The sequence below is a fragment of the Parasteatoda tepidariorum genome, chromosome 2 (genome assembly GCF_043381705.1).
Source record: "Parasteatoda tepidariorum isolate YZ-2023 chromosome 2, CAS_Ptep_4.0, whole genome shotgun sequence".
Classification (NCBI taxonomy): Eukaryota; Metazoa; Arthropoda; class Arachnida; order Araneae; family Theridiidae; genus Parasteatoda; species Parasteatoda tepidariorum.
The window spans coordinates 24,145,964-24,161,250 of record NC_092205.1 but is presented as its reverse complement, the minus strand read 5'-3'; the positions used below and the strand labels follow the sequence as shown (position 1 = coordinate 24,161,250).

Here is a 15,287-nt window from a genome sequence, read left to right as displayed (position 1 = left end):
GTATTATGAACATTTAGATCTCTTGGTGAACAGAAGTGATTTTTTCGATTATCATTTTTTCAAATAACATTTATATTCTTAATACATTATATTGTTCAAACAAATTTGATGAGATCACAACCATAATTAAAAATTTCCGCTAATAATAGCAGTACTGAAAAATAACTTTAAATTAGGGATACAAAAATATTTAAAGGAAAATAATACCTTTACGACTTTTGTTAATTTTATGCTGATGACAACCTAAACAATATGGAAATGAATTGGAGAACACTGGATCCTACCACGTGATTTTCCGGCCAATAAAAATGCGCCGACAACAATGGAAAACGGTATATCAGATCATTATGATTTCATGTTATATAGAGATACATATAGATAGTAAAGATTGTTATATTATAGATATAAGGAGATATCATTACAGTTTATAATAACGGTATTTAATTACCATTTTTTATTTAGAAAAAGGTAAATTAATTACAAATGAAGCAAAAAAATCTGGTTAAAATTACCGAACTGTATGGTAATGACATTTCTGGTAAAGAAAAGAACAATTCTGGTCTATAAAACAAAAATATACATTTAGCAATTTTTCCGTTTAATAAGGTAACAGAGAACTGGAAATTCTAGTTTTCTAAATTATAGTTCTTTTTACGAGACATTTATTAAAGAAGACGAAACTTTTGAAATTTAACCAAATTATGGCGTTTATGCCATGCTCTCAGGTATCAGGATTAACTTACCACATTTACCTAATTTGATCGCATATTATGAAACCATATTTTATTGCTAACTTCACCAAAATCATTACCACCGCGCTTCAATAAAAATTACAGAGCTTTTTGGTGTTCAGCGTGCTAAAAAGACGGTAAGTTTTACCATGTTTTGGTAGTTTTTACCACACTTTTTTTCTCTGTGTATTTACTTTTCAACGGTATAAATTTATTTATGACAAAAATATTATGTAAAAAATTCATCAATTCAGGTGAGCCATGTAAATAACGAATACAAAATAGCTATTTAAAATTCCAGTGCAATAAGAACTTACTCACTACACTTTAAGTAAATGATCTTTTATAGTGAAAGTGTTTAATGAGTTACATAATTCCAATAAGAGTTTAGAAAGAAAAAAAAAGCTTGTGAATAAAGTTGTCATGGTAACCGAGCTAAATTTGATAGGTTTCAGTTTTATCTCGATAGTACTGGAAACTTAAATCTATGTAAATAAAATAAAACTTTTTGGGAGCATTTAGTGATGAATAATTTTAGGTTTTGATATAGTGGTCAGTTTTTTGTCAAGAAGCAGAAATGGATGCAAAGAAATGTTGAGAATTGATGAGCCAAGCGCAAGATTATACGAGGGTTGTAAATTAAGTAATGGCAACATAGGTATAAATCAATTTTTAATGAAATTACAAGTGCAATTGCATTACACTCCTTCTATGTAATCACCAGCAAAGCTTATAACCTTTTGCCAAATGTCGGGAAGCAGTTGTAAACCAGTGGCAAGGTGTTGATTGTTGATGTGAGCAACCGAGCGCCTTACTGCGTGGAGTACAGATGAAACATCATGAAATCGGTGCCCTCGGAGGGGTTCCTTCAACTTCGAAAACAGATTGAAGACACAAGAACTCATGTCTGGTGAGTAGAGAGGGTGTTCCAGGATTTTCCACTGACACCGTCGCAATAGGAGAGTGACTTTGTTAGCGACATGGCAAGGAGCGTTGTCATGCAATACGATAGGACGATTGTTGTGCAATAAACGTGGACGTTTGCGCCGCATAGCAGGACGTAGATGGTGCTGTAGAAATCGGCAATAGTAATTTGCGTTGACAGTTTGTCCTTCAGGAACAACGTGTGTAAGAATCACACCGTCTCAGTCTTTAGAGCGATGGAAACGAAATTCCTCAATTTAACGCCACACAACAACTGCCCTTCTAAACAGATCGACTGTTTTTTGCACTCTACACATCGACAACAGCGCAACTTCACCGCTCCCATATCCTATTTGCGCATGCCCACCCTTCTGTGAGTTTCAAGGTTAAGTTGCCACTATTTAATTTATAACCCTCGTATAAAAAGAAAACTAATATCTTCGAAAAAAAATTTTTTTTTCGAAGACAATTTTTTTAGACAATCAGTTTTTGACAGGGAACTGCAAAAAGCTTAATTGGTAAAATAATGATAAAACATTGAATTTAAATTTATTTTTTAATGCCATTAATATCCATTAAAAATAACTGGTAAATATTCACTATAAATTACATAGTTTATTCCAAGCGTTTTGAATGAAAATGCAGTGATGACTCTTTGACGCAGATGGGACACCGGTGTATATTTTTATATAATTTTTTTCCAACATTCTAATTACAAGCAAACATATATTTTATAATTTTTTAATTATTAAAGAAAGCAGTCTAGTAGTTACTGAAAAAATCTGATTATCGGAATAATATTTGTACTAAAATACGAAAAATTTCTAACTAATTGATTTTTTTAAAACAAAGAAATGTCAATGAAGTATAACTGTATCTCTAAGATCTAAATATCTGCACATAACTGCAATTTTGAAAGATTATTCTTCGGAAGTGAGCCGTGTTTGAAAGATTTTAACTTTGTCGCAAAATATAACACGGATGATTCATATTGTATGTTATAACCATTAATTATTAAAATCTTAAATAAATTTTTTTTTCACCCAATACAAAATAATAAAAAAAGTTTCCAAAAAATATGTTTTATAAAAATTCTTGATCAAAAGGTTAAAAAATGTAATTATAACGTTTGATGAATATGATTATATTTTACTTGTGTTGAAAAATATAATTAGCTCCTTTTTTGAAGAGTGTAATTATATTCAAAATTTATGTTAAACAAAATGCACATTATTATAGAACACTAGGGGGCTAAGCGCCCCTGTTCGCTGCCGCTAACCAACCCCGATTATTGCTTCTCAACAATTGTCTTTTCTTGGCAGAAAACCTTTTTTCTACTACAGTCAAAATTATTCGCTTAACATATATGTACTAAAAGGAATTCTATTTGCTTACTCTGGTATCTGTACTTCCCACGTCCAAATATTACTATCTATTAGTATTATAAACTTTTAGATCTCTTGGTGAACGGAAGTGATTTTTCGAAGTAATCATTTTTTAATATAACATTTATTTTCTTATAACATTATATTGTTCAAACAAATTTGATAAGTTCACAACCATAATTTAATATTCTCCCTAATAATAGTAGTACTGAAAAATAAGTTTATATCAGGGATACAAAAATATTTAAAGGAAAACAATACCATTACGACTATTGTTAGTTTTATAGTGATGACAACTAAAACAATATGGAAATAAATGAGGTAAAACTGGATCCGACCACGTGATTTTCCAGCCAATAAAAATGAGCCGACAACAATGGAAAACAGTATATCAGACCATTATGATTTTATGTTATTATAGAGATACAAATCCAAAAATATTAATTAGTAACCTCTTCGTTTTTACATTGTACTTCAGAACAGTAACAAAGTATATTTAGAAGAAAGTTTCTGTTAAAATAATAAACTCATACAGACGAAGAGCATTTTAGGACCCGAAAAATTGTGCAAAGTGAACTATTACGAAAACCATCTTATTCTTATACGATATTGTATAGTTTCATATTTAAAACAATATTTAAGAACTATATTTTTAACTCAAATATTAAAAAAAAAATCTCTCTCTCTCTCTCTCTACATATATATATATATATATATATATATATATAAATATAAAGAAACCTTGGCAAAGGATAGGAGAGAGCTCTTTGTTTACCAAGAAACAAACAATCCATTGCTAATGAATTGAACAAGAATTCCCCTCTCGAAATTTGTCAATATTTTTTAGCTTATTAATATTAAATGTTAGGATAGAAACTAGAAAATCATTAAAAAAATAAAAAAATTAAAACAATTTGGGCCGCATTAATTATTAAAACTTTTTAGATTCTAAGAAAGAAATATTCTTAGAATTTAATTTACAACACTTGTCGAATATTTTTTTATTAATATACAGTATACTCTTGATATCTCAAGTTGAAGGGACGTTAAAAAAATTTCGAGATAACGAGTTCAGAAATAAATATACTCGAAAAAGTCGAAAAATATATTTTAAGATACTCCAATAAGTAGAGACATGAAACATAAAAATAACTACTTATATATCTGTATATAATGATAGTTGATTACAAGTCTAAATACAGTAATGATAGTTTTTTAAAAGTAGTAAAAAAATAATTATGCATTAAATGGAAAATAATTGGCTCACAATAAACTTACATTGGGATTTTCTGAAAAATTCATTTGTTATTTCGAAAAATATTCGGTATAACAAGGTTTTGGGAAGAAACTCTTCGACATAGGAACTCAAATTAACATTAGGTGGATAGGTAATGCCAAGGGGTAAATATTTTTCTGACATAACAAGGTTTTCGAGATAAAGAAGTTTAGAATATCAAGAGTATACTGTACAGAAATTTCATTTCGAGGAAAGAATAATTGATACTAAACTGCTGTTTGTAGAAAATGCAACACCATGAAAGAATCATCAGAATCAAATGAAATTTAATGCAGAAACGACTTGTACTGATACAAATAAATGATGAAATTTNATACGAAAAATTTATAAATAATTGATTTTTTTAAAACAGAGAAATGTCAATGAAGTATAACTGTATCTCTTAGATCTAAATATCTGCAAATAAGTGCATTTTTGAAAGATAATTCCTCGGAAGTGAGCCGCGTTTGATAGATTTTAACTTAATCGCAGAATATAACACAGATGATTCATATTGTATTTTATTACCATTAATTATTAAAATCTTAAATATTTTTTTTCACTTGATACAAAATAATAAAAAAAGTTTCCGAAAAATATGTTTTATAAAAATTCTTGGTCAAAAGGTTAAAAAATGTAATTATAACGTTTTATAAAAATGATTATACTTTACTTGTGTTGAAAAATATAATTAGCTCCTTTTTTTGAGGAGTGTAATTATATTCAAAATTATGCATATTGACATAATGCACATTATTATAGAGTATACAAATCCAAAAAAATTAATTAGTAACCATTTCTTTTTTACATTGTACTTCAAAACAGTAACAAAGTATATTTAAAAAAAACGTCTCTTTTAAAATAATAAATTCATGAGACGTCGAGCATTTTAAGACCCAAAAAGGTAGACGGGTATGAAAGCTATTTTTTTCTTATACAATATTGTATAGTTGCATATATATATATATATATATGTAAAATGATCCATTGCTAATGAATTAATCAAAAATTCCCCTCTCGAAATTTGTCAATACTTTTTAGCTTATTATTATTAAATGTCTGGATAGAATCTGGAAAATCGTAAAAAAACTCCTGAAAAATTTAAAATAATTTGGGCCTTAATGTAAAACACCAAAAGAATTAAAAAGTTTAAAAAGTTTCTTCACTCTTAGAAGAAAGAAATATTCTAAGAATTTAATTTACAACATATGTCGAATTTATGTTTTTATTAATATATAGTATACTCTCTATATATCAAGTTGAAATGACGTTAAAAAAATTTTGAGATAACGAGTTCAGAACTAAATATACTCGAAAAAGTTTTTTTTTTTTTTTTTAATGGCGGGCACTTGGAGCTATTGTCCATTGGCCACAGAAAGTGCCAGAACTGCTAATTCTCTTTTCGTTACCCAGTGGGCACCTGTGGCGAAGCCACGGCGGTGGAACAGCGTCGCCCACGTCACACTACCACAACCCGTTTATAGGGCGGGTCACATTCACACATTCACACACAAAGGACATAGAACACAGATAGAGGGAAAGAAACATCCATGCCTTGCCCGGGATTCGAACCCAGAACCTTTCTGATGCAAGGACAGTTCCCTGCCCCCTACACAGACTGGTCGGCTACTCGAAAAAGTAGAAAAATATATTCTAAGATAGTCTAATAAGTAGAGTCATGAAACATAAAAATAACTACTTATAAATGTGTATATAATGATAGTTGATTACAAGTCTAAATACAGTAATGATAATTTTTTAAAAGTAGTAAAAAAAAATAATTATGCATCAAATGGAAAATAATTGGCTTACAATAAACTTATATTGGGATTTTCTGAAAAATTCCTTTTCCATTTCGAAAAATATTCGATATAGCAAGGTTTTGAGAAGAAACTCTTCGACATAGGAATTCAATTTAACATTAGGTAGATATGTAATGCCAAGGGGAAAATATTTTTCTGACATAGCAAGGTTTTCGAGATATAGAAGTTTAGAATATCAAGAGTATACTGTACAGAAATTTCAATTCGAGGAAAGAATAATTGATACTATATGCCAACGATAAAATTTAAAAGAAAACAATACTTAAAAAATATTTTATGCCAAATATATTGATTATTTTTCTGCCTGAAAAAATAATATGCATTTTGAGCAGCGTCTCCAAAATAAACTCATGGCCATTGACTCGCTTATTTGCTATCCGAAGAGTGAAGTTGCTATGTGAAGAAGAGGCCAATTGGTTCAATTGCTATCTGAAGAAGATTCAATGGGATTAGTTGTTTCCAGATGAGGATTCATTTGGTTGAGTTGTTAACTGAAGAGGATTCAATAGATTTAGTAGCTATTTAAAGAGGAACCAATGGGATTATTGCCGTTAGAAGAGGGTTCAATTGCTATAGGAAGGAGATCCACTGGATTTAGTTTCTATCCGAAGAGGATTCAGTATGTTTAGCTGTTATTTGAATAAGGTATAGTGAGTTTAATCGCCTACGCCTTTTGAAGATGGCATAAAATGCAAGGATATTTCACACAAAACTTCAGAAGCCAAGTTATTATGTTCTTTGATCCAATCCAACCAATCTTGAGAACTCAAAATCCGTGAAGCTTTCGCTTTGATAAAATTTATGGCCGACTTTTTCAACAATTCTTCATTGACCATGTCTGCAATGCCAATTATATCACAAACGTTTTTTTCAGAAAGAGAAGATACCAAAATAGAAGAACATTTTTCCTTCAGCGATCCAACCTGATATTTGTCAGCTACCAGAAAAAGAACTTTAGCAGTGTCGTACTCAATTTCACTAACTGAGTCGGTATACATGTACTCTAAAAATAGATGTAAAGTCTTACCGTCCACGTCAACAATATCTACGATGCCCGACTCATTTTCTGACATGTCTTGACCAAACATAGCGGAAAATACTGGCGATCGTGCTGCAAGAATGGTTTTATGAGCCAAAAATACTTCGTTATCAACGCGCAGTTGGACATCTGAATGTTGTTTACTGAGAAATATGTCACGGAAGTTGTTTTGTAATGCTGTTTCTTTTGTCGTTGTTCCTTCAATAGCTATTTGTACTGCCGAACAGTAAGAAGACCTCTCGATGTTTGAAATCATAGAGCCGTTGGAAACCGAAACTTCGAAAACAAGGGAAAATTCCCACCATTTGACATCATTCTTAGTTGCTTCCAATAGTTTTTTTGAAACGGTTATGGGGAATTTCCAAATTCCCCCTATTACAGGCTGGAAAAAGTAAGATTCCTTTTTTGAACTGACTTCGATTCCTTTCCCGTTCAAAAAAGTCACCTTGAAAGTCATTGACCGAGGTAGGGTAGACACTACGTCTAAGCAGCGAAGTGCGATTTCAGTGTGTTCAGACTGGGCATTTAAGGATATTTCATACTGAAACACGCCAGGAACAGTAAATATTACACTTTCGGACAATGGTAAAAAGTGTGGAATTTTCACATCCCATTTAAAGGATCCTTTCTCCACTCCAATAAGGGTTCGAGCCGCACATCCTATTGCAGAATTTGTACTTTTTTTCGCTTTTCCACTCATGCAACAACGTAAGGTTAAAGTGCCATCACATAAATACTTTATTTCATCAGTAAGTTTGTCCAAAGGTATAAAAGAACTCCAGCCCCAGCTGCTACGGTTGCCCCATTTTTCGAACTTTGCTGATTTAACTGAATACGAGTGCACAACATCATCGCTCCTTCCAAGAATTTCAATCATAAAATCTATTGTAATCACTCCCGCGATATGATCATGTTCTTTAATCTTCAAATAACATGACATGAAATTGCTGTTCCTTTCGCCTTTCGGGTAAACCATCAAATTCCATTTACATCTGCTTAAATCTTCCGCAATAAATGGCGGACTTTCAATCATTTCGCCAGTTCTCTGAAGACAGTGAGAAAAGTTTTCAATTTTCCATGTGAATATGTATTCATATCTGTTCATGTTTGCTGTTTTTCAATTCACAACAGGCAAGAAGAGAGCTGATGTTTTAACTGAGCGAAATTGGAAATCATCTGCTTGTGGAATGTTGAAACAGCTGTTGAATGTTTCAGAATTTTCTATATTTTATGACGTGAACCTGGTGCCATTTGTGTTAATTTTTCTAGGCAAAATAATTATACTCTTGTCTGCTTTTGTAGCACGCATATTAAAGTTTGGACTGTAGTTTCAAATACACCTTTCTGTTTACAAATAAATAATGCATGTTCAAAAAGCTGATGGGAAATGTCGTGATTATGACGCACATGTTTGATATTTATTTCTACTATATTTAGAAAAAAGGAAAAAAAGAATTACATCTGTCGTAGATAAATTTTTATTTATGGCGAATTTCCTTTCATAGATTTGGCATTTTTAACACTTATTTTTTTCTTATCACCAATTTTAATTTTCAGTGTAGTTCAATTTGTAATTTTAGCACAAATATGCATGATTTTATTGAATGAAATAGGCGGAATTTTTTCTTATCTTTTAACTTTATTTATAGATGCCTAATACAAGCATTTTAGGTCACATTACCAACTTTTTTCTCCTCAATTACAAAGAAACTGAGTATATATTCATAAAACTTTTTTCTTTATTTTTTTACTGTGAATTAAAGAAGCAAAATTCTAAATCAAAGGAAAATTATTTTGTATTTATAGAGCATTACAACACAAGCTCTTAAGGAAAACGAAAAAAAGAAAGAGAAAAAAAAAACAGATTAACATATTTGCAGTGGTGAAGACAATAGCAATACAGATGATTAAGTTTTACTTTATTATACTCGTTTTATTTGAAATCTTTCTGTATTAAAAAAAAGTTATTGCCATCGTTGTTGCCACGTCTCTTTCAGAAATGAGGAGTGCCAAATGAGCTTCTCCCTTCCACGTTTCAAAAAAGAATAAGATGAGATAATATGATATTTAGGAAAAAAATAGTTCTATAGACGGATTACTGTACATTTTGATATCAGAATGCAGAATGCTAATAATGCAGTAGTTAATTTTTGATTTATTTTATCTCAAAGTTGAACGGTTTTTTTAACACTGCACAATTCAATTTAACGAAAACTATTAACAAGAGAATTAAAATTTTGTTAGCAGCTATGTATTCTGAATGCAAAATCCATCGAGTCACTCTTGAGAAAGGCTGTATGAAAAAGATGAAAACCAGTTTGCTTACTCGCTAAAAACTCCCGTGAACTCCTCTTTGTTTCCCCCAGAAATCAAATGAACTTAGATATTTTCAATCTCGCCATTTAGAGCCATGGTGACTCTGGGGATAGAACTCTTGCATCCCAATGAGGTGCCCATGTTCGAATCCCAGCGATGGCTGGGATCCCGCAATTGACTTCCGCACCCGACTTGCACCAACCACAGCGCAGACGTAAAATATCCTCAGTGGTTGATGGATAACGGGTTAGAGTCCCCTGCCGACAGGCTAGTGTTTGTAGTTCTCTCTCCATGTAAAGCAAATGTAAGCTATTTCCACAAACAAAGTCCTCCACGCAGACAAATTTCTCCTAATACTTGAGACAGGAGCTCCCTTGTCTTCTGGATTGGGTTCAAGATTACAAGGCTACGGAATTGAGTTTTGGTAAATGTTAACTAAAAATTGAGAGGCTGTTTAACGACGGTTATGAAATAAAAACTCCCCTTTTACGCAAATGATTCATTAGTTTTTCATAACATAAAGACCTAAGATAAGGTTTTTTATTTATCGTATTATCCAATAAATAATGTAAATTTTTTTACTCAAATTAGAGCAACGATTTGAAAAATATGTACTCAATGTGGTGATTGCAGAATGCGCTGTCACCTTTATCACATCCTTCTATACTTCAAAAATTTAAGCTTTACGAACTTTCCTTTTCTTACTTCCGAATAAATGAAAAAATTTTTGCTAAAAATGTTTAGATTGTCGAATTCGGAAATTGATTCATGGTTCATTTTGTCACTTGAATACGAATTGGTAATTGATTCATGTGTGTTTCTATCATTTAAAAAGAACATTAATGTTTATCTAGGGTTAAATTCGGTAAGATTATCAATTAACGAATTAAAAGTTTTTCAATTAATTTTAATCAATTGAAAATCTTTTAATTTCAATTAGTTAGAATTATCATGTATTGCATGTATTACTAGGTATAATAACCTTAATAGAGAGTAATGTGAAGATGTGTTCTAATACTAGGACACGCTAGTGCCAATAGGGTTAAAAACTATGCAAATATTTGTGTTCCTTATAATTGGAAGATTTTTGACCATTACTAAAAATAAATAATTATTTTTTTCCACCTAGAATAATTTTGGATAAACGTGTTGTGTGACAAAATTATTCGATTAACTTAAACAATTCCAGAAAATGGTCCAGAAATATTTTTTACATAGTTCGAGAAAAGTGAAATTAACATTAATATACTCTTATTGTTAATTATACTCTTGTCTAAATCATTGGGACCATATTTCCTAGATTGCTGCAATCCTGCGTATTCTGCAAGTCAAGAATACAAATCCACAGACAAAAAGGTACACTTATTCAGAAAAAGATAAATTTCATGACGGATTACGTAACATAAAATATTTTTTTTCAATGGCGGGCACTTGGAACTATTGTCCATTGGCCTCAGAAAGTGCCAGAACTGCTACCCTCTGCTCGTTACCCAGTGGGCACCAGTGGCGAAGCCACGGCTTTGGAGCAGCGTCGCCCACGTCACACAACCGCAAACCCGTTTATAGGGCGGGTCACACTCACACACAAAGGACATAGAACACAAAAAGAGAGAAACATCCATGCCCAGAGCGGGATTCGAACCTGCAGCCACTGGCTCCGCAGTCAGGCACGCTAACCGCTCGGCCATCTGGATGGCGTAACTTAAACTATCGTCTGAACTAATATTTAACCATGATTTAGTTTAGCCGTTGAATCCTTAAGATCGTACAAAAGCTATTGAGGTAATTCTCTATTTCATTTACAGTTCGCAAAATAAAAGAACGAATCACCCGGAATAATTTTTGATGGAATGATCAGAACTTTATGTTCCAGAAGTCATCTTTAATGATTCGAGGCAGATAACTACAAACATGCTAATTCATTAGATTCGAATTTCTAACTCCCAAAACCTAGGGGCTAGGCGTAGTTTGATTAGGAGAGGGATCCAAAGTTTGGACCTTTTAATGTTAGTTTTAGTTTTTTTATATTTCATTATGTCTCGAGAACTTTTTTAAGCAAAATGAATAATTTTTGCACTCAATTACATAATCTGTTTATCCAAAGATAATCCAATGCAAAAGAGAAATTTTAGTATAGATTTTTAAATATTTATTATAATATCTAATAATAGTCAAAAAATTTCTTTAAATTATCAGGCATGTAATTTTTTGCATAATTTTTAAGTATTTAATTTTACATGGCAAAATCCAAAATTCGAGCGAATTCGGTTGATTAGTTCTTCAAACAATAAATTTGAAATATAAGTGTTTTTTTTTTTATTTATTTTTTTTTTAATTCGATTTCTCAGAAATTTATCAATTGATTTCGCTTAAATTTTGGATTTTGCCATATTAGCATGCATATTTGTATACTTTAAAATGGTGTAAAAAGTTGCATACCTTACAATTCAAACTTTTTTGAACCAATATTAAATATAATAATAAAAAATAATAAATATATCCTAAAGTTTATTTTTTTAAAATTATAATTAAGGAATTTTACAACTGTGGGAAATTTTTTTCACTTTGCTTAAAAAACTCTTGAAATAAAGCGAAACACTCGAAAAGTAAAGCTAAAATTAAGGGGTCCACAATTTTGGATCTCTCTCCTGACCAACCTATAGGGACCATATTTCCCAGATTGCGGTTACCCCCTATACTTTAGGGTCCAGAAATACGAATTCATTGGAAAAAAAAGGTGTATGTTTTTTTTCTCCAGAGAAAGTTCGTTTTTGTGTCTGATTTCGTAACTTAAAATATCGTCTGCACTAATTAATGACCTCATTTAACCTCTCAAACCATAAAAATGGTGTCTCAGAAAGTGAAGATCCGGTCATTAGATCAAAATTATTCAGGGTGGTCTGTTTTTTATTTTGTTTACTGCACATGAACTCTTAAAAAGAACTCATGACATTTAAAACTATTGTTGTCCTGAAAATTGTAAACAAAATTTATTTTAAGTAGAAAAATTTTAAATCATTAAATTAATTTTGCCAAAAGTATATATTATTCAAACATTTAAAAAAATTAAAACATTATTTTTGATACATTCGCAGCCGTAACATGTTGTAAAGCCGTAGGCATGAATTACTTTTTTTCAACAGCTACGAAAATTATTTTTTACAGTATTCAATCCAAGTATTAAGAGTGAAAATGTATATTTATGTGATGTTTTGGTGGCTGTATAGGAGTTGTAATGAATACAGTATAGCAATACCAGGTTTTTAAATGAGCAAACTTTTCACTGTACAATCCGTATTGGAAAAAAAAAATTAAAATAAGTGCAAAAATAGTATTAGTAAATATGTAAAAAAAGTTAGCCTTTACCACAAACACAATGTTTTAATAGTGAAAAAAAATCAGATATGGCTTAATGCATGGTTAAAAAAATGAAATGAAACATGACTTTGACATTTCGTCTAAAGGAATACTCAAAGTTTTGTATCAGTTACTACTAATGAACTTTCTTTCAATTACTACAAATGAGTTATAATATATCAGTTACTACTTGTGAGCACTAAGAAATATGTTACTACAAATGAGTTATAAGATAACAACTATTACAGATGGCTTATAAGATATAAGTTACTATAAATTAGTTACAAGATATGAAATACTATTAATCTGCAATAAGATACCAGTTACTACAAATAGGTTATCAGTTACTATTAATCTGCAATAAGAAATCAGTCACTACAAATGTGCAATAAGATATTAGTTACTACAAATAAGTTATGATATATCAATTATTAATTATGAGTTATTAGATATCAGCAATGATCAGTAAGGTATTAGTTATTGCCACAAATAAGATGGAAGATATCAGTTACTACAAATGAGCATAATACTTATCACGCATTTCCAAGAGCCAATGACAGCTCAGATAAAATTTCTGAAGCCAAGTCGCTATGTTCTCTAATCCAATTTAACCAATCAGGCGACGTTAAAATTTTTGGTGCGTTGGTTTTAACATAGTTGATTGCAGTTCTTTTTAACATATCTTCATTAACCATACTTGCAATATTGACTACTTCACAAACATTTTCCACAGAAATTGTAGATTTTAAAAAAGACAAACATTCATCTTTTAAGGATTGAACTTGATATTTATCGGCAACCACCAAAAGTAATTTTGCTATTTCATAATCCATTGCACTGATAGATTCGGTATAAAGGTATTCTAAAAATAAATTCAAGGTTTTTCCATCGATGTCAACAATGTCAACGATGCCTGTTTTAGCTTCAGACATCTCTTGATCAAACATGGCGGTAAACACTGGAGATCTGGCAGCTAGAACAGATCTATGAGCAAGAAATACGTCGTTATCCACTCGTAATTTTATATCAGAATATTTTTTGCTCACGAATAGACCACGGAAATCGTTTTGTAAAACTGAGGGGGAATTTTCTGCAACCATTTTCTCCACTGGATGAACAGAACGATAGAAATACCTCTCGATTTTAGAAGTAACAGTCCCATTTGGAACAGAAGCGACACAAATTAATGAAAAATCATAATGCACAACACCATTAGTTTTCGATTTCACTTGTTCTTTTGTAACAAAAGATGGAAAGTTCCAATTTTCATTGTCCGTACATTTGAACGAATAAGATTCCTTTCTAGAACATATTTCGATTCCATCTTGATTTAAAAAAATCATTCTGAAGGTAACTGGTCGTGACAAAGAATTTCCTCTTTCCAAGCAGCGAAGGGAAATTTCTATGTACTCATCTGGATCATTTAGGGATATTTCAAACTGAGCTACATTTGGAAGTGTAAATCTTATACTTTCTGAAAGTGGTAAAAATTGTGGGGTTTTTATATCCCATTTGAATTCGCATCGATCCATACCGATTTGAGTTCGAACTTCACATCCTGTTTCAAAATTGGTGCTTTGGATTGCTTGTCCATTAATGCAGCACTGCAACGTTAAAGTATCATTAGTCCAACTCTTCATTTCATCTTCAAGTTTATCAAGGCTGAAAAAGTTTTGACATATTACGCCACTACGTGGACCTCTTTGGTTAAAAGTCACCCGTTGACGTGAGATGCTGTTCGATAAGGCAACCCCGTAGGCATCAAGAATTTCAAATGAAAAACCAATTGTGATCGTTTCCAACCCATCTTCAGGTTCTTTAATCTTTAGACGTAGGGATAAGCTTTGGCTGCTGCTTTCTCTTTTACCTTTCGGAAAAACTTCCAACGCCCATTTACATTTGCTTAAATGTTCGACAGTAAACATAGGACTTTCAATTTCTTCACCCGTCTTTTGAAAACAGTGAGAAAAATTTTCAATTTTCCAAATAAATTTATACTTACATCCTTCCTTTGTCGGCATTTTAGAACAGAAATACAATGAAGAAAATATTTTAAAAAAATTGCAAACAATCTTCACAAGATGGTAGAGCTATTCTGATTGTCATTGCAGCACTCGGTTTGATAATGCTTATCGCTCTTATTTGAGATAACTATTGACCTTGCTGTCTCTTTTATACGTTCTTATCTAAAACGTTCCACCATTATTATTTGTTAAATTTATTTTCTCAAATAATTTGTATCTCAAAATCGCATATGCCACAGCCAGAGAAAAAATATGTGTTTTTCTCAATGAATTTTAAGATTCGTAAAAGAAACAACATACTTATTTTCACTGTAATCTTCCAGTCTAAATTAAAATGGTTAGTTGCGTGACACAAAATGCTGGCACAATGTGAAATTTCCTTTTTGAGAAATCAGAAAACGAAAGACACGAT

At 31.3% G+C, this 15,287-nt stretch overlaps 2 protein-coding genes across 2 annotated transcripts; both read right to left on the bottom strand.

Annotated features, from left to right (window-relative positions):
• Positions 1 to 5,527: 5,527 nt before the first annotated feature.
• On the bottom strand, positions 5,528 to 8,363 carry LOC139424962 (speckle-type POZ protein B-like). Its single transcript, XM_071177314.1, has one exon. The coding sequence runs from the start codon at positions 8,281 to 8,283 to the stop codon at positions 6,796 to 6,798; it is 1,488 nt and encodes a 495-aa protein (XP_071033415.1). The 5' UTR covers positions 8,284 to 8,363; the 3' UTR covers positions 5,528 to 6,795.
• A 4,492-nt stretch (positions 8,364 to 12,855) lies between these two features.
• LOC139424963 (speckle-type POZ protein B-like) lies at positions 12,856 to 15,004 on the bottom strand. The gene has a single exon (XM_071177315.1). The coding sequence runs from the start codon at positions 14,870 to 14,872 to the stop codon at positions 13,385 to 13,387; it is 1,488 nt and encodes a 495-aa protein (XP_071033416.1). The 5' UTR covers positions 14,873 to 15,004; the 3' UTR covers positions 12,856 to 13,384.
• Between the last annotated feature and the right edge of the window lie 283 nt (positions 15,005 to 15,287).

Bases quoted from the DNA above. Each gene is read 5' to 3' on its own strand.
- LOC139424962 (XM_071177314.1), bottom strand. From the start codon at position 8,283: ATGAACAGATATGAATACATATTCACATGGAAAATTGAAAACTTTTCT.
- LOC139424963 (XM_071177315.1), bottom strand. From the start codon at position 14,872: ATGCCGACAAAGGAAGGATGTAAGTATAAATTTATTTGGAAAATTGAA.